At 38.7% G+C, this 23,008-nt stretch overlaps 1 protein-coding gene across 2 annotated transcripts in view; it reads right to left on the reverse strand.

Annotated features, from left to right (window-relative positions):
* STX7 (syntaxin 7) overlaps nucleotides 1-23,008 on the reverse strand; it is a 35,521-nt gene that overhangs the window by 5,156 nt on the left and 7,357 nt on the right. For both annotated transcript variants that reach the window (XM_069851864.1, XM_069851865.1), the window contains exons 2-9: nucleotides 21,964-22,117; nucleotides 7,396-7,465; nucleotides 5,451-5,541; nucleotides 3,626-3,763; nucleotides 2,829-2,881; nucleotides 2,011-2,101; nucleotides 1,731-1,803; nucleotides 101-183 (exon numbers count right to left, since the gene is read on the reverse strand). In XM_069851864.1, the coding sequence (XP_069707965.1) occupies nucleotides 101-183; nucleotides 1,731-1,803; nucleotides 2,011-2,101; nucleotides 2,829-2,881; nucleotides 3,626-3,763; nucleotides 5,451-5,541; nucleotides 7,396-7,465; nucleotides 21,964-22,045 (681 nt within the window). In that variant the 5' untranslated portion in view covers nucleotides 22,046-22,117. The remainder of the gene's footprint in view (nucleotides 1-100; nucleotides 184-1,730; nucleotides 1,804-2,010; nucleotides 2,102-2,828; nucleotides 2,882-3,625; nucleotides 3,764-5,450; nucleotides 5,542-7,395; nucleotides 7,466-21,963; nucleotides 22,118-23,008) is intronic.

Raw genomic sequence — 23,008 nt, forward strand, 5'->3', positions numbered from 1 at the left:
ACACTGATAGCAAAGGAATGCACTGAACTGCATAAGGAAATGGAGTCAGGACTACAGAGAAAGGCAAGTTACACACAACTGGCAGTTGTGTTGACATTACCTGATAGTTTGCTGCTCTTGACAGCTGCTGGTTTGCTTGTTGCACATGTACATCTGCATTTTCCACATTGGCTTCTATGCTGTCTTTATTTTAAAAGGAAAAAAGATTTCAAATTTTGGTTAGTCACAACCCAGACAAAGGTTTAGAATCCTGAAATGCACTTGAAAGCACATGTAACAGCTGAACTTTCCCCCCGCCTCCAACTGCTGGTGTCTTCATCAATACCCAAAGTTTATACCTGTGGAAGTTTGACCAATTCTATACACAAGCCTGAGTTCATTTCTGAACTGTCCAGGCAATGAGCGGCTGAATTCAGGTCAGTAACAGCTGCCCTACTCTAGAAGCAGGGATGAACCTTTAGATACTAACTGGGGTAGAAACTCCTAGTACTTTTTTTTTTTTTTTTTTTTTAACTTTTATGTGTCCTCCAACTAGCTATGGACTGCCCTCTGCTCAGATTAAGTGAGTCCTAAGGCCCATGAAATCAGAGGAAACAGACACACAAAACACACCAAGAGGCATGCCTCCAGTTCGGTATTCTATCATACTGACACAGATGTTTTTCTTTCCCCCTCTGGGAAAATATGAACAGATTATGGGCTAAGGTGACAGAAAAAAACCCTCCAAATGTATGCTGGAAATAAACAGCATGGCTTAGCAGCAGAATCAGAAAATGTATTTTTCGATGTCCTGATTTCAGCTAGGATAGTTATTTTTCTCCCTAGTAGGTAATGTGGTGCTGTGTTTTCGATTTAGTATTAGAATAATGTTGATAATATACCAATGTTTTTAGTTGTTGCTAAGAAATGCTTATACTAAGTCAGGACTTTTCAGTTTCCCATGCTTTACTGGGGAGCAGATGCGCAAGAAGCTGAGAGGGAACATAGCCAGGACAGCTGACCCCAACTGACCAAAGGGATATTCCATATCATATGACACCATGCTTACTATATGATTGTGGGGCATAGTTTTTCAGGGCGGCGGGGTTGCTGCTCGGGGGCAGGCCAGACATTGGTCAACAGGTGATGAACCTGTTTCATTGTGTATCACTTGCTTTGTATATTCTTTTATTATCATTTTTATTATCATTCTCTCTTCCTTTGCTGTCCTATTAAACTGCCTTTATCTCAACTCACGAGTTTTTTTCCTCTGTTCTCCTCCCTATCCTGCTGTGGGGTGGGCAGTGAGTAAATGATTGTGTGGTTGCTAAGTGGCTGGCTGGGCTTAAACCACAATATCTAATCACATTTCATTAAAAGAATAAATGTGTCTGTGTGGAGGGCCAAGCAGGAAGTTTTGCTGAATCTGCATACTTATATCACCAGTCAATACAGTAAAACTCCCTGATTGAATTCCAATTTTATGTAAAAAGAGTTCAAAAAACACGTTCAAAGACATTTTATACACGGTAAAAAATACACCCTATACTAAACTTCATTTTAAACAAACTTCCTTGATGTAGTCCCACTCAACTCAGCCAGCCTACCCATTATTAAGTTACAGCTGATTTGCTTTAGCTTTCATATTCTCGCTAGAGTAATTTTTCCAGCAAAAGGAAGTTCCACATTGTTGCTCTTCAGTGAAACACAATAAAAAAAAATAAATCTGAGAATATTTGAATTGGACATACCTATCACATCACCTTGTTCATGAATCATCATTCCTAGATCTTTAAAAATTTCATTGATGTCCATAATATCTGCCTGCAAAGAAACAATCATTTGCAAACAGCAATGGCATTAATTGACATAACATATTCTAGCATCTAACATCTGAAGGAAAAACTACACCCACAAACAAATCCTACCTCCTCAAGATTAATGTCTGCAATTAATGCTCATGACACTATGAAATGCTTTTTCTTTGGAAGCATTATAAGCATATTCTGCTGTAAAGCCACTTGTACTTACCTCAAGCTGCCTAATGGAAGATTCCCTCTCCTCAATAAGACGGAGGTCATCTTCTGTAATTTCTTCATCTTGCACTTGTGCTTGTGGTTGACTATCAAACAAAAAACCCACCCGGAATTGAATAGGTACAATGAAACATAACTCAGAAGAAAAAAAACAGTTAAGCACATATCACATACTTTACATTATCAGTTAACTAAATGGATGTTTTAACCCTTGCCAGTCTAGCTAACAGGGAAAGTCTAACAGTCACACCTTTGGCACAGAAAGCTGCTGCTGTAGAATCATTGCACATAGCATTAAGCTAGCTTACTGGAAATCCCAAGAACAAATAAAAGGGCAAAGTTTCTTCTGATTTATAAACTGCTGGCAAAACCAAGCTAGCCAACAAAACAGAATTGAGACTGAGAAATAGTTCTTGGAGAGTATGAAATCAATGGAAGATCCCAGTAAGCATTGGATCCTTATCACAACTGAACAATTTTACTCTTTTCAGAAGTTGGACTCTGTTTATCTAAGTTTGAGTCTCAGAAAGCCCAAAAGCAGCTTAAGAAAATGACTAAAGCTGAACTATGTAGAGGGAAAAAAAATGGGAGGTGATGTGAACCACTCCTTCCCACCTATTTCACCAAACTCTCTTCTCTATACCTGCCCTACCAAAGAAAGATTAAGTGAACAACCTATCCCAACTCCCTCCAGAAAAAGGCAACTGATCAGGAAAAAAATAAATGTATAAAGACATAAATGGGCAGCTGGCTTCCCTGCAGGGCATTTATTATTCAGAGCTAGGATAAGACTTATTAACAAATTCAACCTACCTGTCCCAAGAGACAAGTGTACCTTCTTTGTAGCTATCTTCAGGAGCACCACCCTACATGATGGGTATTTAAAAATATAAATAAAACATTATGGCCCTGAAATAAGCACTGTCAGCATTTCTATAATGAGTCAATATTACAAGTTTTACAGTGAGTCAACTTCAAACTGAAACATGATTTAACATGTTCTCATCTTGAATTTGCTTTTTTGCATACATAAAGCTTAAATACAAGCAAAAAAATTCAGCTCAGTAACTGCCTGCTAAAATTCACAAGTACAGCAACATGTATTTGGCACAGAGTGAAAAGGCAAAACTAATATGCTAACAAGGAAAAGCTCAACATCTCAATCTCCTCAGCAGTTCTCCACTTTAATACTGCACAGAAATCTGGCAAGTGAGACTCCCCCATAGGAATAAAAATCAGTTGATAACTAAAGGTCCAGCAAAAGCATTTAAAATCTACTAAAAATTGCTTTTATAAGACTACAGCATGAACCCAGAGGTAGTTCATGCCTTTATGTGACAAAGGCAAGGAAAAAGTAACAGTTCTTAGGGCTGCAGGGGGTATTACAGCTTAATTCAGCCTCTACTATAAAATGAGCTGCATAATTCATCTATGCATAAAAGTGAGAAAAAAAGCTTATAATTCTATACTTATAATCATACAGCACACATTCTGCAGTATTTAGAGACAGATATGAGCTTTTGTAAGTAGCCTTGTGGAAGCAAATTCAATGACAAACACCACCAACACCACTGTAAACAGAGTGTAATGACACATTTTCTGATACTTACAGATACCCTTGAGCTGGCTCTTACTCTGGCTACAAAGTCTTTTTCTTTCTCAGCAGCTTGCCTTTGGAGTCTTTGGAAATTTGTTAGTGCTGTGGTGAACTCCCCCACAAGACGGTCTTTCTGTATTTTTCTTTGACGCTATAGGAGGAAAAGTTTAACAAGTCAAATGAGCTCTGTCTTTTCAAGGTTTTGCTGTTTCCAGGCTCCTCAATTCTAAGGCATATATGCTTTTTTTATTTCTAAATATATATAAGGGAGGGCCATCTACAAAACTGTTTGCAACTTCATGGAAAAACCTCTGGAATCTCATAACTCTGAATAATTTAAGACATTTAAAGAGAAAACCAATGTATTTATTTTCATTTAACAGCTGGAGATAAGAAATGAGCAGAGACAAGAAAGCTTCTACCTTCATTATTTTCTGTTGATTATAAAGCCTACTGTTTAAGTATGAAACATTTTCATAACATGGACGCTAAAATATGCAACAGTGACTGAATGGGGGGAAAGGTGCTGAAAAGAAAGAAAACAGCACTTCCCATGTACTTTACATAAATGCTGAAAACACATATTGAGCTGCATCCAGAAGTGGGTTCACGTCCTCCTTTAGGCGCTTAAGAACAAGTATAAAAAAACCTGTTTCAAACCTTTCAGGCTAATTTTTTTTTTCCTTTACTCTCCATGATGTAGAGGAGGGAAGAGGAATACTGGCACTCAGGAGAGCCTCCACTATCTATCCCAAATATATATACTACATCAAAACTTCCAAATCTGTTTTTTATGCAATTCATTGGGAGGTAGCTTTGATGAAGATACTAATCATAAAAGAAGTAAGATTAAACAGTAAAACACTGTCAACTTTGCAGCTCCAAGATAAGAAACAGAGAAATCAACCCCCACCTATCCCCTCCTGCAAACATACTTTGCCTGAACTAGAGGTTATACACGAAGACTGAATTTTAATGCTTCTATTAAAAGTTTACAACTTGTCAGTATGAGCACATGTGGATCATGGCCTGCCATTTGAGTTCAGTGTTTAGGAACATTTCCTTTTTCTAAAGGCTCCTTGGTAACCAGCCACAGACCAGGCAAGTTGTTTGAGTGAGAATAACCTCAATCCATGTTTTCTGAGATCCTATTGCTGTTCTCTTATTTAAGTGACAGATTTCGCTAGGCTAAGAAAAAACAGGATTGCAGACAGGAGTGTGCTAATGACAAAAGCCTCTCCACATGTTGCCTCCTGCTGAGATTTTACACAGACCTGGGAAAGAAGCAGTTTAAAAGACTGCAAAAATTGTTTTAGTAACAGGTCACATCCACTTCTTTCAAGAGAGGAAAAGCCCGTGGACACGACATAGTATATATACATATATAAGTGATATAGAACGGGCCTACTGTGCATAATCAAATTATTCAGACAGTGGGTGAACAGGCTTGACCACTTGCCCTGCAAGTGACAAGACTCAGCAAAAAATTCCTTGAACCTGTAAGCACTGTAGAGTCATACTTCGCATCACCACAACAGATTATGAAGTGCCTAGCTACCTGAAATCACAGGCACAGCACACTGCTTTGATTCACACCATTTCAGTCAAACTACCTCATTCCTGATACATAAAACCAACTTTGGAACAAGTCTGCACTGCAACAAAACATTCTGATGTTCCAAGTGTCTCTGTTTTGCAAATGTGTTGACTGACTAACTAAACAGTGCTTTGAAAGCCTGGAGAGGAGAACAGAAACAGACATGCAGAACTGAAGTTACCCAAGCACTCTACATGAGCCAATATGATAGTCAAATAAGTCATGTTCTTCAGTTTTATACCTGTTCACTTGTTGCAGGCAAAGATCCAAATTCTTTAATGTATTTGTCAGTTTCTTTGGCAAGCTGGTTGGTATATTGCTGCTTCTGTTGCCTAAAACCAAATGCAAAGTTTCATTAGGGACTATAAGATTACTTTGAATTTCACTGATTCTCAGAAAAGCACCAGTACTAAATGCTACTCTAAAGTGCACGAAGCCATCTTTATTCTATCATTCACTGTAAAGGCATGAAACCCATGACATCATGGATTTCAGGAGGGAGAGATGCTGAAGATGTTGTGTTCCTCAGTGTGACAGCACCTCATTGCTCACTTTTTTGTTTTTGCCATTTTCCTAATGTGCAGCAATAGGTTTCTAGTTTTTATGAATATCTAAACATGCTTTTCATAGTTCTTTGAAGGCTATCAATAGCTGGAAACAACTGCTCATTTCTGACTTCAGAAAAACTGTAGAAAAGACCCAATTTGTTTTCTGTGTGGAAGAACATACTGTGGCTTGAATATAATCCCAGCAGCAGCATACCTGACAGCTACTGGGAAGCTTACCAAAGGGACCCACATTCTTCCATTATACAACAGCTGTGAACTTAGATGAAAACTTCATTATTTACTAATAGGTTTAACAATGCTTTTAAAAAAGTGCCTCTTCTTCAACAGCACTGCTATTTTTGGCTTTTTTTGTCCTTTGGTTCTGATATTATTACACACTCTGTTACTAATTTTTGTAATTTTCTCCAGGAATAGCTAAAATTCTTTACCTGGTTTTGCATCCTCCTCCCTAGCATATATAAAAAGGTTTTATCTGGAAAGCTATTAGCAAATAGTCAACATCAATAATCAAATAAATCTTCAAATACATATGACCATGAAAGGAAGGGCCAAACGTTTGGACAAGTTAAAAAGGGGCAGACAAAAACTCAAGGAAGCGCACCATATGTATTACCTCCAGGAAGGGACTGAAATGTGTCTTTCTCAATAGTTTCTATCCTTCTTAGTTGTGAATTTTTGCCTAGATCCTGTCTGGTTATTGCATGAACTGTATGTTGATCTTCACCTGTTCACAGTGTCCAGTAAGAGATCCACTGCAGATTATATGTGACTAACATTATGGGCCCTGAACTTGCTCTATTATAAAGGAATTTGGCTTTCACACATAATGAATATGGTGCTTTTAGTCCAGTACACACACCCTCCTGCTATGGAACTGCCACAGTGCAGCATTAACCACACTAAAGACTGCCAACTTCATCCCCCACAGAATTAGCACAACATGTTGCTCATGTGCATTTATGATGCAGAGATTAATGTGGTAAGAGTTTAATGGACAAAAACATATCAGTTCATTAGACTGTGCAGAGAAGTGGAGAGCAGCTGACTGTCTCTGCTGGTGGCATATTAATGAAAGTCCACTTTCCAGTGACTGAACCAGAGCACAGCAACTGCCTCAGAGCCTTATTTCACTCCCGCTATTTTAATAGTTCTGGTACATATTTATTCTGTAATGTCATTCCCTACTGTAGATTTCATCACTGAAGACATTCACTTCTCTCCCCCAGTATCACATCTCACAAAAAAAATCCCCAATACCTTGTGTAATTTACACCAATAGATTTTAAGAGTTGACTGGGGTAGAGGGGTATGGATGTTTGTTTTTAAAACAGCAATATTGCTTTCTGCCACTTTCCCTTTGCAGAGATACAGCATAGGTTTATAGATAAATTGATGCTGCAGGAAATGTACATGGGCAAACCAGCTGACTCTAGTTTATAAAGACTATCCAAAATAAATTTTAAAAAGGGTATTGCAAAATTTAGATTTCAAGCATTTCTCTATACTTGCCTTTCTTAGTGAGATCAAGCACTCTGCCTAACAGAAAAGCAGCTCATCATCTACCAGGAGATTGTTTACAATGCAATAAAATTAAACATTTTCATGTGAAGTACTCACAGCTGTTGCCTCAAGTCAGCCGTGTCTTGTGGTGTTCCAAGCTGATATAGTATTCTTTGTATTTCGGCAGCTGTTTGTGAAGAGGAAGAGAAATTTTAACAGGGTACAGGCAATTCCCACTGAATTTTACACATTTTTGTTTGACAATTCTAAAGCCATAAAAGTCAACAGAAGCAAACTACTACAAAGACCCCACTTTAAGAAGTCCCAGAAGAACTAGTAAATAGTTTTTGCCAAGTCAAAGACAAAATCCAGGTTTTCTTTTAAAGGATAAAGTATAGACATGTATTCAAGTGTCTAGATAGAAACAGGCAATTTAAAGATCAGTTAATAGTTTCCCTGTAAGTATAAATCAGGCCTTTTAATACTAATTTTTAAAATAAGCAACATGACTATTATTCTGGTTTAATCCTATTTTACACATTATTTTGAAAAGCCTGTCACCAGGGATTTTTAAGTGTGTTTCATAATCTATTAGTTTTGAACTGCAAGAAATGACACATCATCTGACTCTTATTTTCAGCTTAACGTATTTTATTGTCACATGAGAAAGCAAGGAATAGAATGGACAAACACTTCAAGGGTATGCAGTTTATCACATTGCAAAACTAATATCCTTGATGTGCTTTATCTCAGGTTAGCATCTTTATATCGTCTAAAACAAAAGAACACATATGCAAACCAATTCATTTTTGCTTGATCTCAGCTAGAAGTAGAGTTGCCTTCTCTGTATTTCTGTGGCCCTCCTCAAGCAGACTAGTGTATTACACAGTAGAAAATATGAGGGTATGATAGCACATGGGATCCTCACTTTACTAGCACACTATCTTTTTCCCCCTACACACAGTTAAACAGTAAAAGGCATCTCCAATTATTGAAGAAAACCAAACCAAACAAACAAAAAAAAGAGTATTTTTCTATATACCACGGAGGAGATCTGTAATGGACAGAACTTCAGTTATAAGAAGGAAGTAACCTATGACTTCTGTTAAGCAGCTAGATGAAACTGGAATTCCTTAGAATGTTTTTAGTAATAATATTAACTCTATTTTTTTGGTTTATAACAAATTTCCAGTGAATTAGATTATATTGGATTTTCTACACTGCTCTACATAACATCCTGATGTCCACAACTCCTATAGCCAATCCCTTTTGTGCAAACCCGGGTAATGAAGATAGCAGAAAAAGGGGAAACTTAGTACCTAAGTTTTGCACGTGGCAAAAACCAAACGCTTCAAGAGAGAAGTGTTTGGGAGAACTGAGTGGAAATGAGCTACTAAAACTGAGGGGAACAGCACACTAAGAGGGGTTTCACGCAGCTTGTATTTTAATTGAGCTGAAAAGCAGCAAAACGTAAGTGAAAATGTTTTAATTTTGTCTCCAGTCGCCCCCTGCTGCCAAGCACCAGCCCTTCTCTGCCTATTGAAGGCTTCCAGCCTGCTGGGATGCAGGGATCATCTCTCTCCTGCTCCTCGGCAGCTGGGACCCCAAAACTCACTCCTGGTCACACGTATTGATAAATACCTATTCGTGGTAATTAAGCCTGTTTTTTTGATGTTCGGTATAATGCATTGTTTTAATACAAACAAAGAGGGAATTCTCTGGTGTTATCTTTTTGAACCCAGCAGTGTGAAGATTTAATATTTATAAAACTGAATAAGTTATCCTGAAGTTTTGTTTGTTCAAAGGCACACACGCTCTTCTCTCGTTCAAGAGCCGAGGTGCTCAGTTTTTAAAGGGAGAAGAAAAAAACCCACTCAAAACAAACCACATGCACCCTGTTAGCAGTGGGTTTGCAGGCAGAGGGAGTATTGGCGTGTCCGACCGCCACCTACAGACGCATTATTAAACTGCAAACGAAGAAAACAGGTTTGTGTTTTAAACATTAAAGCTTGCACTGAAACAAAGCCTATACTTAAAATATTTGCATTCCAAGCTGATTAGATATTTATCCTCCTTCTAAAACTGAACACAAGTAAATAACTAAGGGGAAACGAAAAGCCAGCATCATGTAGATGGTCAGCTACACAATTTCAGAAGAGGGAAGTTCATCCTAGTTCAGGTCTTGCGATTCAAGAATTCAGCACAAATTTAAAACACATTTTACCATAAAGTCTGCAAAGTGTTAACCGGCTTTCAAATCTCAAGGGGAAAAAACCTAAAATAAATTAAAGAAAATACCCCAAGGATTTAACCGACATTTTTTTGTGTGTGTGCTTCCTGCAAGTTAGCATTTCCCAGCTTAACCTTTCATAATAAGGATAGTAAGGGAAAAAAACATCATTTCTCTTTCGATTGTTTGTTAATATGAAGCATACTGCACTGAAGAGTGAAACATTTCTTATTCAAGTAAGCAAACAGAAAAAAGGCAGAGCAGTAACAGTAAATTTTAGCCAAGAGTCTTGAACAGTGCTCCTGATGCTGTCTTCATAAGGCCAAAAGCAAGCTGGTAGAAAGAGTATAATACAGGAAGAAGAGAAGCTGACCTTCCTGAAATCTGGATTTATAGTATAGACCGTAAGGCTGACAAGTTAAAGAAATTCATCCTCTGTACTCCTTTTCACTAATATAAACATGCAAGAGTGTATACAAGGATAATATATATATTTCTTATATAGTCTTATAATTCTTTGGACTTTTTTCCTTTTTATTTGTTTGGTTTGGGGTCCTGTTGCAACAGATTTCTTTCTGTAGTTACTATTTATTCAGACATTTGATATAATATTATACATGTAACCATAAAAGCACTTAAACTGCAGATGTTCGTTCAGATTCACAAACTTGAAACATTTTACTGATTAAGAAAATTAAAATAGGTTTCAAGACATTACCACTCAGATCATGGAGGTGAAGTGTCTTTTTTCCTCATAATATACATAGAGACCTTACAGAATTTAATTCAAAGCCAGAACAGGCTTCAAAACTTCCTTGGTTAAAGTCAACATCACTTCTCTTCCTCAAGAGAAAAGCAGGGTAGTCTTAGTCTCCCCTCCCAAAAGTTAGACTGTAGAAACACCTCTGCTGGCTCCTTCTGCTGCTCCATTTGGGAAGCAAGCAGGGAGAGGATCTTTACATAGAAGAGGAAGAGCAAAACAGCGTGAAACCTGGGGTTACTTTTGGAAAAACAGAGGCCTCTAAGTTCCCAGCTTCACTGCTTCACAATTTATAATGGTACTGCTGCTCTCATTTAACCAGCTTTTCAATCCTGTATAAGGAGTTCAGGCTGCTTTGGTGCCTCTCACTCCATCAGTAATGCCCAAGTGTCCCAGAGAGCCAAAGGCTTAGGCCCAACTCAAAGTCCTTGCTCTATGCTGTAAACATTCTGGTAACATTCATGGACCAAAGATCAGAGCAGTTTTGACAGGTTCCTACATTACCTTACCCTTTATGATTTTCCATTCCACACTTCCTGATTATTCCTACCTCCCAAGATGCTCTGGAAGGCAGAACTAATATGACTGTCAGAGGTCTCCTGTCCTCCTGGGCATTACCAATCCTGTAACAGAGCCTGGTTGGGTCTTGTGCATTATTTGAATCAATTTCAGTGCAAAGTCTGACACTTCAGCTCAGGTTCCTTGGGTACATACAACTAGCTGCTGGACTTTGCTCAGGAGCTGCAGAAGGGCACATACTGTGTGCACACAGGCATTCTTCACCAAAATCACCAGGATATGGAAACACTCCATCAGAAGTGTGCTAGCTCCTCCTGCAGCCACTTCTACATGGAAGATTAGGGTGGATGCTTGGATATAATGAAGATGAACAGCTCTTTCCTGCATCATCCTGCTGCCCTGCAGGAGCAGCATCTTGCCAGCTGTGGGCTGGCAATGAGCCACCACAGCAGGTAAGTCCTCCTTGGGAACTGGGCAGTGCAGGAAGCAGGGTGAGTGATAACACACAAGCAAAATGCATTTTCTCCAAGCAACTCCTGTCTCAACAAAAGAAAATAACCTCACTTTTTCTGCCTGCAAATGAGTCTTTTATTAGAAAGAGGCAGTACCGTGTTAGTAAGAAGACTTACGACTTGTCTTTGTGGTGTGCCTGATCTAGATCTCACAATACACAACTACAAGCTGATAAAAGCTACTGAGCTACTCTGACTGGTCACATGCTCAGGAACAGGTCATACATGGTTAATGATGAGCCAGAGAAACAATTAAGATCCAACCTGAATTCCTACAGAGAAAATTATTTAAGAGTCAGCCCATGTTTACTTTTACTAAGCCAAACAGTAGTTCCACTTCTATTCAGTGGAAACTCGCCCTCTAGTTAAAGGGAACAAAAAAGGGGGGCGCTCCTAAGAAAAATATTAATATTGTCTTACATAACATGCCTCTTTTTCTCTACATGAGTTACAGGAGTAATGAGACATACAGTGAAAATATTTACACTTTTTGACAGGTAGAAGTATTTGAGAAACATGTTCTGGCAAATCTGCAATATGTACTATTTTTACTATAGCTAAAAACATATATCACACATTGGGATCACACACTATTCTTGCTTAACAGCTGGCTTTTAGCTGGCTGGGAAAGAAGAAAGTGTCATATCCTTTCTCCTCATCATTCCTTCTTTTCAGCCAGCTCTACAAAGCTGTTCCATTACCACAATTAAATCCATGCCGATATAACTGCTGGTTCTGCTCCTTGAACATGCTAGTGTTTAAAATCACATGGGAAGTTTCAAATTTAAAGTAAAGATACAAATAATAAAAAAAACCCCACAATGTAGTCCAAAAGGTAAACAACTTCTCGCCTTTAAGAATGTAGGAGCAAAGTTATTGTCAACTGACAATCAGTAATCCCTGTACAGGCTATAATACCACAATACTGTTGCAGAAGAAAAGGTGAATAAAAACCCAATCCCTTGAAAAAAACTTTAATGTTTGAAAGGCAAAGAACTAAGAGGAAGGAAATGAAAAATGGACTGCAGGGCATTAACCTACTGTGGCAGGACTGAATTTTCCAAGCACCACATTCATCCCTAGCACGAGACAAGGGAAACTGAGAATGGTCTTACTTTGAAATGCTTGCCAGTAACTCCAGCTGCAGAAAAGAAGCTTTCCCAGGTTGCCTACAATCAGCTGTCTTCCTATCTCAACTTCCATTCCATTTAACATTTGGAAAAGCAGACTCTAAATCCTCCAGTGGCCATAGGCCATGACCAAGCTTGTTGCAGCTTTGCAGCTGGAGAGTGAGGTCAATCAACAAAAGTCCACAGAGTTTTCTAAAAAGAAGCCCATAACACAGAAGCATGAAACTAAGGGAAAAATGTTTAATGAGTGCTGCTTATTACCCCTTTGCCGTCTGGAAACTCACTTCTTACTTGGATCACACAATACTGCATTACAGCCACACAGCAGCAGCTTTCTTCAGTGTTTACAATCCAAGCCAGACCCACCAAGTAGTCCCATTTCATAAAGCTGAAGTCTAATGCTTCCACAGGAAATAGAGTACCTGTTGGGTGTGCTTGCAAAAAAATACCAGCAGAAACAAGAGCAATGAGCACTGAGGCAGTGTACTGCAGAGGACAAGAACCAGACAAGCAGGCAGGGCAGGTACAATGAAACCTGCCTGACAGAACAGCAAAGCCTGGCGCCTGTCACAGAAGAGGGAGCAGAGCACTGTTCCATCCAACAGCTATGGCTGCTCCTGTATACTAACTGTAGCAGTAAAGGTGTCCCCCTCATGCCACTCTCTTTTACTTAAAAAAGGGACAGACAGTATTTTAGTCACTGCCTAAGGCTCATGGGACTAAAACTCACAATGAGGATTTAGAGACATTGATTTTTCAATCATCTTCCTAGCTCCTAAGTGCAAGCAAAATGAACAGAATCAGCAAAGCATTCCTTTGTATGCACCAAAAGCAAAGTCTGCTCCACATAAGGCTCAGGCTCAGCTATGGCTTCATATGGCAAATATGCAGCTTATACATCACCAGCATAGTCACCATTCAGAAATGCTTTGTCAAAGCACTGCCACCGGTTGGGTAACTATGAAGAAACTATGTTTTCACCTGAACAAGTGAGTCAACGAATAGCACATCCAGTTACAGATTAAGTTGTGTGGAATCTAATAAACTTGAGTCACTTCAAAGTAAGTTACTGGACTAAAAGAATTCTTTGTAAAAATTATACCAATTCAAATTGCTTTTGCCTAGGGACAACAGACTTCCTCAATTTATTCAAATCCAATTCAGTGTGTTTTCCTGCTGCACTTCAGCTGAGGGTACCTGACCAAAGATGGATAGACAATACAGAAAACATTCCTGGATCAATCTTCTATAAAAGCTCTTACACATGGCAACCTAATGCAGTTGCATTAAATTCAGTAGATTTAAATTTTCTATCTGAGTATAAAGACCTCTTTAAAGTTACTAGTATAGTTCACACTCACTAAAATTTTAAATAAATCACAATGCTGTGCACCTTGGTAATCCTACTTTAAGCAAGAGTAACAGTTCATTAGAGGAATCCAGCTGAGGACACCTTCCAGAAGACCCCAGCTAAAAAGCACCTGTATGCCCGAGACCTCAGCTAATTGGAATCGAGTATCTAAAAATGTCAGTAATTTGGTTTTAAGTAATTTGCTTTATTCTGCCTTAACTCAATGTATAACACTGATAATTCTAAAACAGAATAATACATCAGCACAGAGAAAAAGTAACTGAATTATGTATGGGAAGGAGAAAATAAAATGAGGATGGGGATGAAGATTGTCCTCAGAACCCTAAGGACTAAAGACTTGTTAAGCATGGAAGAGTGGGGAAATACCAAGTCTTGTACTCTTCCCTGTTGGATTTTATTAAAGCTTCTAGCATTTCTAAATAGAATCATGCCCCTAGGTGACCAGAAACATCAGCAACAATGTCTAGAGTTTGGGATCTGCCTTCATTTTCTTCAGTGCTGCTATCGTTATTTCACGCTATTGTACAACCATTTACAATGATCTTTCAAGGACATTGAAGTGGGATCCAAGTAATGCCTGTTCTTCTAATATGTTTACAGAGCACACTAAAGACACATTGTTTAAGTGCACAATAACTGATCACATGATTATTTATTACAGCTCAGCCAAGCAGAAGTCAATTAAATCAAGTTATAATCACTTTATATTAACATTCCAAAACGTCCCTGGTAACTCCCTGAAACCCCAAAGTTTCTCTAAGGAATACCAGTAGCTTAACATTATGAAAACAATGCATGATTTTGCATTAAATACTAGCTACACAAACACCACAAACACAACCCAGTTAGATGATGGGAGCTAATTTTTGAAGAGACCAGATCATTAACACAGGAAGCCAACTGAGGAGCTAATATGGAAGCAAAGACATGCAACGCATCACAGACTGGCTGACACAAGCATGTAACCGTCACTTTGGGGGTTGCTAGCTGTCATCCAAAGACCTGGATTTATTCCGAGTCCTCACTGGAGTGCAGCCTCCAGAACAGTAATACGATAGGAGATTTGATGGAGGGCTTTTCAGAGAATCAAACTGCTATGCACCCTCCTCTTTTTCTGCCTGCAAGTAAGAAAATCCAACAGAATTGAATTGGAACATGTATGTTAAGTATCCTAGAAAGGCTCCAAAATTTAACTCTCTAGAGATAGGAAGGAGCATGAGAACCCTGACCACATCCCTTCCCCTCTCTGCTGCAAATGCAGATTGTTTTGCAGAAGCTATCTTGTCTAGGGGAGTCCATTCATACCTGCTCCATTAGCAAAAGCAACAGTTGCAGAAAAGACTGCATGCTTTCACTGGTCACCTTGCTATTTGTAAATTGTACTGTGTTTTTACAATTCTTATTTAAATTGCTTCTAAAATAAGACGGCTTAATTTACAGAACTCCTTTGTCCCCACCTTGCTCAGACTAGTTGACTAAGGTAATGTAAAACAGTGTTGGACAAGGAAACAATGTGACTTTTCTGCACATACTAACTCAAATAGTGCTCCGGGTTGTACATGGAAGATTCATTTATTCACTATTCTGCTGCTACCATAAATAAAATCCTATCCCTCTAGCGCAGTCATCCACATAAGACACTTTCATATACCGTTTTCCATAGAACCAAAATCTTGTTAACAAACAAGACAAAATACAGAAATATATTAACAAAATTCCCCAAATTCAAAAATAAATCTGTGAGGCATACTACAATACCTTAAGCATATATGCTGCTTTACATAGAAAAAAAGCCTTTAGCAACAGCATGCAAAGAATTAATTTTTGAAGTTTTCAGAAATAGTTTATTTCTAAAGGAACTGTGGGCTTCATGATTTCACCTCATTGCATTAGCACAGGCATTTAGAAAGACACAAAATATATTAATTCCTCCTATTATCTTTTTTATTGAGGCGATGATTTGGATATAGCAGATTCAAGCTCACTTCCTCAGGCTTGAAAAAGCCCACAAAATGGAATGAGAAGGACCATCGTAGATCCTTAAAACCTATAAACAACCAGCCTTTTCCAGGGGTTACTGAAACTTCATCCTAAATCCAAGAAACCATCCTGCAGCAACAATAATAAAATATTTGTTCCAACTAGTATGTTCCCACAATGTTGAATTTTGGTTAACTGCTGCGAACTGGAGATTTCTGACATCATCACCATTAAAAGTCTCAACAAGCTCTACTTTAAGTCTATTTGCTTTAAAATCACACTTATAAAAAACCCACACACTTTAAACAAAGGAAGAATAGAATTTTGTTTTTCATACAGACTGATTTCAACACCTCAGTGATTTCATTTACTCCTCACTTGCCCACATGCATCCTTCTTTGGTTAAAGAACGATCATGTGAGTCTGCTGGTGTTAACAAACACAGTGGCAGACATAATTTTTCATGTATGTTTCAGCTACCTACTGGGCTTAAACCACAGCAAGGCAGTATATATCAGAACACCAATCTGCTTCAGAGTTTAATCTATGCTTATGGTTTTCTCCAGTTACATAAAGTGGAAGGGAAAGTCATGTGGAGGATGTAATTCAACACCCATTTTAACAACATTCAGTGAAAATACTGGCTTATAGAAAACTTGAGATGAAACAGACATAGGAGAAATTTGCTGTCACAGGAGAGAGATCACATGACAGAGGGATCTCTGATGGCTGAAGCTGACCTTCTAGGAATGTGCTTTATATGAACTGATGTTTGTGCCACTGTAACAGAAAACACAGCAGAAAGCAAGAGTTCTCATGAGAAGGAATCTCTCAAGGCTGGACGGAGTCTCTCTAGCCATATGTGGATTGTGGCTACTGAATTTCATTTTACCTTTATCATCTTGCAGTAGGCAGAGCATTTGTTTCTCCTGCTGGGCTGATTTTCAATGTGCACGAACAAGCAAATACACTATCACTGATCTTGTTGCCACTGAGCCAAGGTAGATTATGCCATTGTTACCAATTTTTCTTACCACTGCACAAAATCCTGCCACAACCTTAATAAACTGGAAGAGTTGGGAAGGGAAGGAATATACATGCCTCACTTCAGTTAGCGTAGGTTCTGTAACTGTTTGATTACAGTTTGCAAATCAGAAAGTCTCTAAAACTCAAAGACTGCGTGAACTTTATCAACACCAAGTTTTGTTCTGTGTTCTCAAGCAAAAGGCAGCATTCTAAGCTGCTTCTAAATTGATAGCTGCCAAAGCACAGCTTAAGGTGCCAGTTGAGACATGATAGCTATCTGTCTTGCCTGTGTTGTTCTTGCTTTTCTTTGTGGATTGCACTGAGTGACATATTTGGGAGCTACAAAGAAAATATTAGGAGCAAGGCAAAACAAAGGCATACAAGTCTGTCTCCTCAATGACCCACAGACAGGAGACAGACTTTAGAAGAAGTAGGTAGGGCAAGGAAAAACCACAGCCGGTTACTTTGTCTTGCACAGTTCCTGTCAGAGACACAAGTCAAATCTTTCCAGCTGAGCAGAAGAGGCCCCTACTCATTAAACCATATCCTTTTTACTCTTACAACCGCAGAGTTGTCCCTGTAGATGAATGCAACTCCCATTTTGCTCCCCCTTGGGAACATCTTTAAACAAAATAATTTCCTTTTTTTTTGCTACACAGAGAGAAATGATTCATTAACATGCAGAAAACTGTCAGATTTTGAATAATTGATCCCCCTCATCTTCACAGTTGTAAGAAGTCTAAAATGAACACATTTTAAAACTCTTAAATTAGGCTCATTGCTTGTTTTACTTATTCTACTTCCACCTTTCCATTTGTTCAAAGATCAGATATCCTCTTGTATTATCCGCTACACGCTCTTCAAAACGAGGAAGAGGAAAAAAAAGAACAAAAAATCACAAGATGGACTCAACACTCCTCCTGCTACACATATCCCTGATATGGTAAATGAACATCCCTAGTGGAAATACAGACTTGTAAGCAGGCAGGGCTTGTTTTGTCACAAAGATATATTTTTTGCTACCTCATCTTGTTTCTGTGCATCACAGTCATTCCTTGTCTATCCAGTTGTTGTGAATGGTTACTTTGTCTTGCACAGTTCCTGTCAAGACATACAAGTCAAATCTTTCCAGCTGAGCCAATAGAAAACATTTCAAGGAAATACTGAAGGAAGACTTTGAGATTTCTCTCAAACAGCTGCCATTAAGCCTCTGCATAAGATCGAGTGCAACCTATTAAACCCAGTGCTGGAACTACTGCTCCTTTGGTAAACACTGATTAGAACACCTTGATAATAGGTTCTCTATTGGCAAAGTCCTTACAGGTTGGAGCTCCACATCCTGCATCATTCCTTATATTCTGTTTTCCATATTCCTGTTCTTCATATTCAGAAAGTTAGAGACAAACCTTAACCACCTTTAAATTCATATTTAAGAAGTCCAATACAATGTGTGTCATCTAGATTTCATTATCAGAAACAATACAGGCCAGGAATGAGAATTAGAGTTACTTTGGACCAGACTTCAGATAGACAGACTTTCAAACTTATGATTAAAGTCCTGTTCTTCTAACACAGAAATTTACCAGCTGCCTAAGCCTAAGAGGTGCCAAAGCTCTTTATACACTTCTCTGGTCTTATTATTTAAATCCAATGTTTCCCTAGCTGTTTGCATATCTACTTCTCATCACAGTCAAAACAGACCTGAAACCAAATCAGCAAGACACCTCGTGGGCAATGCTGACCTCACCAAGGTTCAGCACACAATACTGCTGTTCATTCAACCACATGTGATTCAGGCTCCACAGGTTTTATACCACAACTCAAAGACAGTCACATGTTTTCTTTAAAAATCATAGGAGTGGGTCTGAAAGCCTAAGTTTCCCTCTCCTGCCTGAGGCCTGCTAAATGGGATGTCAAGAAGAGCCTTGAGCTTTGCAGTTCCAGCTGCTCAGTGGAGCAGTTTCAACAAAAGATACCAAGAAGTCCAGTCCCTTAAATCTTAGCTTAGAAATGGTGCTGGTAAGCAAAACATGAGTAGACTCTATTCCCTATATGTTGTTAAGTGATGTTATAATCAATTATTACTGGAGAAATGCTGGAAATGCAAAACAGAGCACATATTCTTTTTTAAAGGACAGCTGAAAAGAATCTTCTTTTAACAGAATGCTCTGGGGCTTGGGATCCCAGACACATAGAGGTGCCCTCCTCATTAAATTCCCAAGAGAGTTCAAAGCACAGTCCACAGTGTATGCTGCTTCCCACTACCTGGCTTGATTTCATCTTCAAGGTCCTAAAAATGACTCACCAATACCCTCTCCTCCAAAGAAAATCAGACAACCGACTACAAACAGGATGTACTGCAGTAGTTCACCAACAGTTCAGACAAGGCAGAAGCAATTTACAACTCCTAACACATTGTCAACATAACAATCAACTGCATGATTGAATCAACAGATCAGTAAAATCTGTTCTCTAAAGTTAAAAGTGTGCTAAGCTAACCCAGCTGTCACCTGACATAAATACAGGTCCTCTCTGCTACCACAGAAGAACCCAAATCAGAAAGAATACTATCTTGCAACCTTCTTCAATAATTAAGTGGTATGCTAAACCAGCAGAGATGAGCTTTGCTTGTCAATTGGTGGGTGGGCTACATGAACTAGCAAAGAAGGGAAATAAGGATCACAAGTATTAATAGGACAGCAGCAGTATGTGGATGCATTATGACACATTTAATATATGTATTTCTATTTGTATACATGTATGGTGTATTAAAAATAGTTATTCAAGAACCAGATTGAATTTATTACTTGGAGGGGGTGTGTAATCATTCAACCTTGAAGAAATGTTACAGCAAAGACTGTTGTTTTGGCCAATACTGCTTCCTATGAAACTCTGGCATATTTTGAAATCTCAGTGGCACAGTGCTGTCTAATTCAGGAAGTTCTTTTGTATTTCTCCCACAAGTTAAAGGGCCAGCCACTAGCTGGAAGAGCCTGCTTCCTTCCAGTTTATCTGCATCTCATCTGTGTCTTTGTAGTAGTAGTCACAGTTTGCTTGCATGTTAGCAGAAGTATGAATTAATTTTGAAGGGCTTCCTGAAAGGGTTTGGTAACCTGAAACAAAACTCTCTTAATCTATTAATCTCACTCCAAAAACCACGAATATCTACGCAGCTCCAGATTAATCAAGAAGACTTCAAATGTGTTGACACATCACACAGATGCTAAGCATTCCTGGACAGAAGTGCTAAACCAAGGTAACTGCTTAGAAGGAAAAACATGGACTTAGGGTCAAGATTCCTGCTTCTCTCCCTCTCTAACCAAGATCATCAACTGCAGTCTAAGAGACACCTGCTCAGCAGCTGGCTAGCTCTATAACCTTGCAGGCTTCTCCTCATTTGACCTGGAAGTTCCACAGCTCACTCCTTCCAAGAGAAAGCTGGAAAGCTACTATATATTGGAACAGAATAACTAGAAAAGTGAACATAAACCCTTTGGAGAGCTCAGTCCAGGAAACATGTTCAGCACGCCCATAGGATCCAGATCCTCATAAAATCTACCAGAGGAGAATGGACCGTGAGAGTAACTGAGTCATTACCCTTCAGTCAGATCTACAGAGAGCAAGAGATGTGTATCTATCAGTCCTACAAAAGTGCTTGGCTGGAGTTTCTGAAGGCAAAGCTCCTGTTTCTGAAAGCATGCTGCAGTGGGGACAGGGGAGATTTGAACTTCAGTCTTGGAATGGCAGAAGCATCTGCCTATTGCACAGACTTTAGCCATCTAAATTTCAAAAAAGGAAAGGAGGCAGGATTGCAGGCAACTCCCACAGCATATCTCCTTCTACTGAAGCCTGGGCAGCTTGCTTTTAGTGTGCCTTGTTTGTCACAAGTGGAGGGGAGATATAGCAGAAGCAGAAGGAGAAATGGAAGTGGCAGGATGAGACTATGGTCTCACTGAGTTCAGCATAAGATGATTAATTATGTTGAGTGACTGCCTTCACCAGGCTCCATTTCCAACCATGGATTTCACTTCACGTTTTCACCAAGACTTTGTTTTTTACATCTTCGAGCCTCAGTATCTGTCACAAGTTGGCAGGTGTCTCAGGAAGACCAAGTTAGAAGCCATAAGACCGAGTGAAATTACCAAGCAGATTTTAGGAAATAAAGCATAAGGGCTCCTACAGAGCCAGTCTGTTAATTTTAGACTGAGGAAACACTACCCTAATGTAGAGAAACTTCCTATCAAGATTTAAAGAAATTCCTTCTGGAAGAAAATACAAAATGTAGCTAAAAAGATAGGCGAAACCCCAATCTGTGCCACTACTCTGTGCTACAAATACCAACTTGTAAAATTCATCTTGCAAAACAAAGACAAAAGTTTTAATAAAACCTGATGCCAGAATTTATTTGAAGTTTTAATAATAAAATACCCTTTTATGCATGCACACTATGTCCTGTACAAGATTAAGAAAACGCATGCCAAAACCTAGATGCTGTTCACTGCTAGCCCTCTTCTGATGAATGGTATTAATTGCATAATTTGTGAGATCAAGTTGTATTTGCTTTATATACACACACACACACATATATTAAAAATATAATGGAAAATAGAGGGAAAGGGAAAAGGACTGAAAACTGCAACAGCCTAGCTTACCTCTAACTTCAATACCTTGGCTAGGTGGCTAAATAAAATTAGGTGGTCTGAATCTAAACACAAGTATGTTAAAACTTGCACAATCTCATTTACATATCTAATATGTACTTCCAAGGGCAAGCTACAAGGCCACAGCTTCCAACCCTGTTAAACAATTCAAGCTCCAGCAAACACTTGATGCAATCCTTGCTCAGCAAACATCTCAACCTTCCATCTTAAGGTGCCACATAACTGGCCAGGACAAAATTGGCTTATTAGTAGCAGCCATCTTGCTAATTATTGGTGAATACAGAGTGACACTATCTTTCCCCAGCACAGATTACACTTAACCATACATATGAAGGACTGGATCTGCTGTGTGGGGTGTCACAGACCTATTAAACGATCAGGCGAAGTCGAAGGGGGAATTCCCATAGATGAATCAGAGAAACTAACCTCAAATAGGGGACACCATGATTATTAAAGTTTTATATTTTATATAAAACATGCATAAATGCAACTTACAGCATTGTGTGATCTTCTGGATGTTGGAAGTTATGCGTTGAGCCAGTTGATTAGGATCCCCAAAACCCGCACTGTATGACATGGCTGAGAAGATTCACTGTCAAGATCATCCACGTTGGGAACAAGTCAGACTGCCTCCACCTATTAAAGACACCTAAACCCCCCCAGAAAATAGAGTTACCTCTTGGTCATTGGTTTACAAAGATCTTCATCACCTTAAGGAAGAATACAGAGGAAAAGATTAAAGAAAACTCTATATACTAATGTTTATCATATACTAAACACAGTACTTCAAAGAGAGGATTTAAGGAAATGCTTTCCTAAAAGGTATTTAATAAGAATATGATATTGTAGAAAATTAGAAAAGGAACAACTCTTACTACTGAGATTCCTAGTAATACACATGGCTTAAGGTGTGCAGTCGTTCTACCTCATAGCAGCTACATCACAGAAACCACGCTCTTTGTCAAACTTGTTACACATTTTCCTCACTGTAAGAAAAGAAGTATGCATTATTTGTTGCCATTCCAGAGAAAAGCTGTACACCTTATCTCTCAATGCCAAATCCTCTGATGAATTATGTTCCAAACCAATTATGTAGTTATTTCCATGCCATAAGTCACTCATCCCACCAATCTAGCATATATAAATCACTGAAAAAAACCCCGCTACAGCAGATATCACACAAGATCAGAATGAAGGAAACACTCAATTCCCTCTAAATGTCAGCCATTTGTATCAACTTCAGTTCCAACTGTAATTCAGTTTCATTGGAATTCTATGAACTGCCACTTTATCCTGTTTCAGCTGCTGTGCTTCTCAGCAACTTGGGTATACAAATGCAATTTTTTGGGTGTTTTTTTTCCATCTAGAACTATAGCATCTTATCTAAAAAGTCAAAACATGACAACATAAATACTCACAAACACACCTGCACACATACAATCATGCAGCATGCAACTACTAGAGATGTCATTGCCTGCTTTCCATCCAAATTTCAGTGTAAGTTCAAAGAGGTGTCTAAATCTAAATTAACAAGTCTTAG

Source organism: Phaenicophaeus curvirostris, chromosome 2 (genome assembly GCF_032191515.1).
Source record: "Phaenicophaeus curvirostris isolate KB17595 chromosome 2, BPBGC_Pcur_1.0, whole genome shotgun sequence".
Lineage (NCBI taxonomy): Eukaryota > Metazoa > Chordata > Aves > Cuculiformes > Cuculidae > Phaenicophaeus > Phaenicophaeus curvirostris.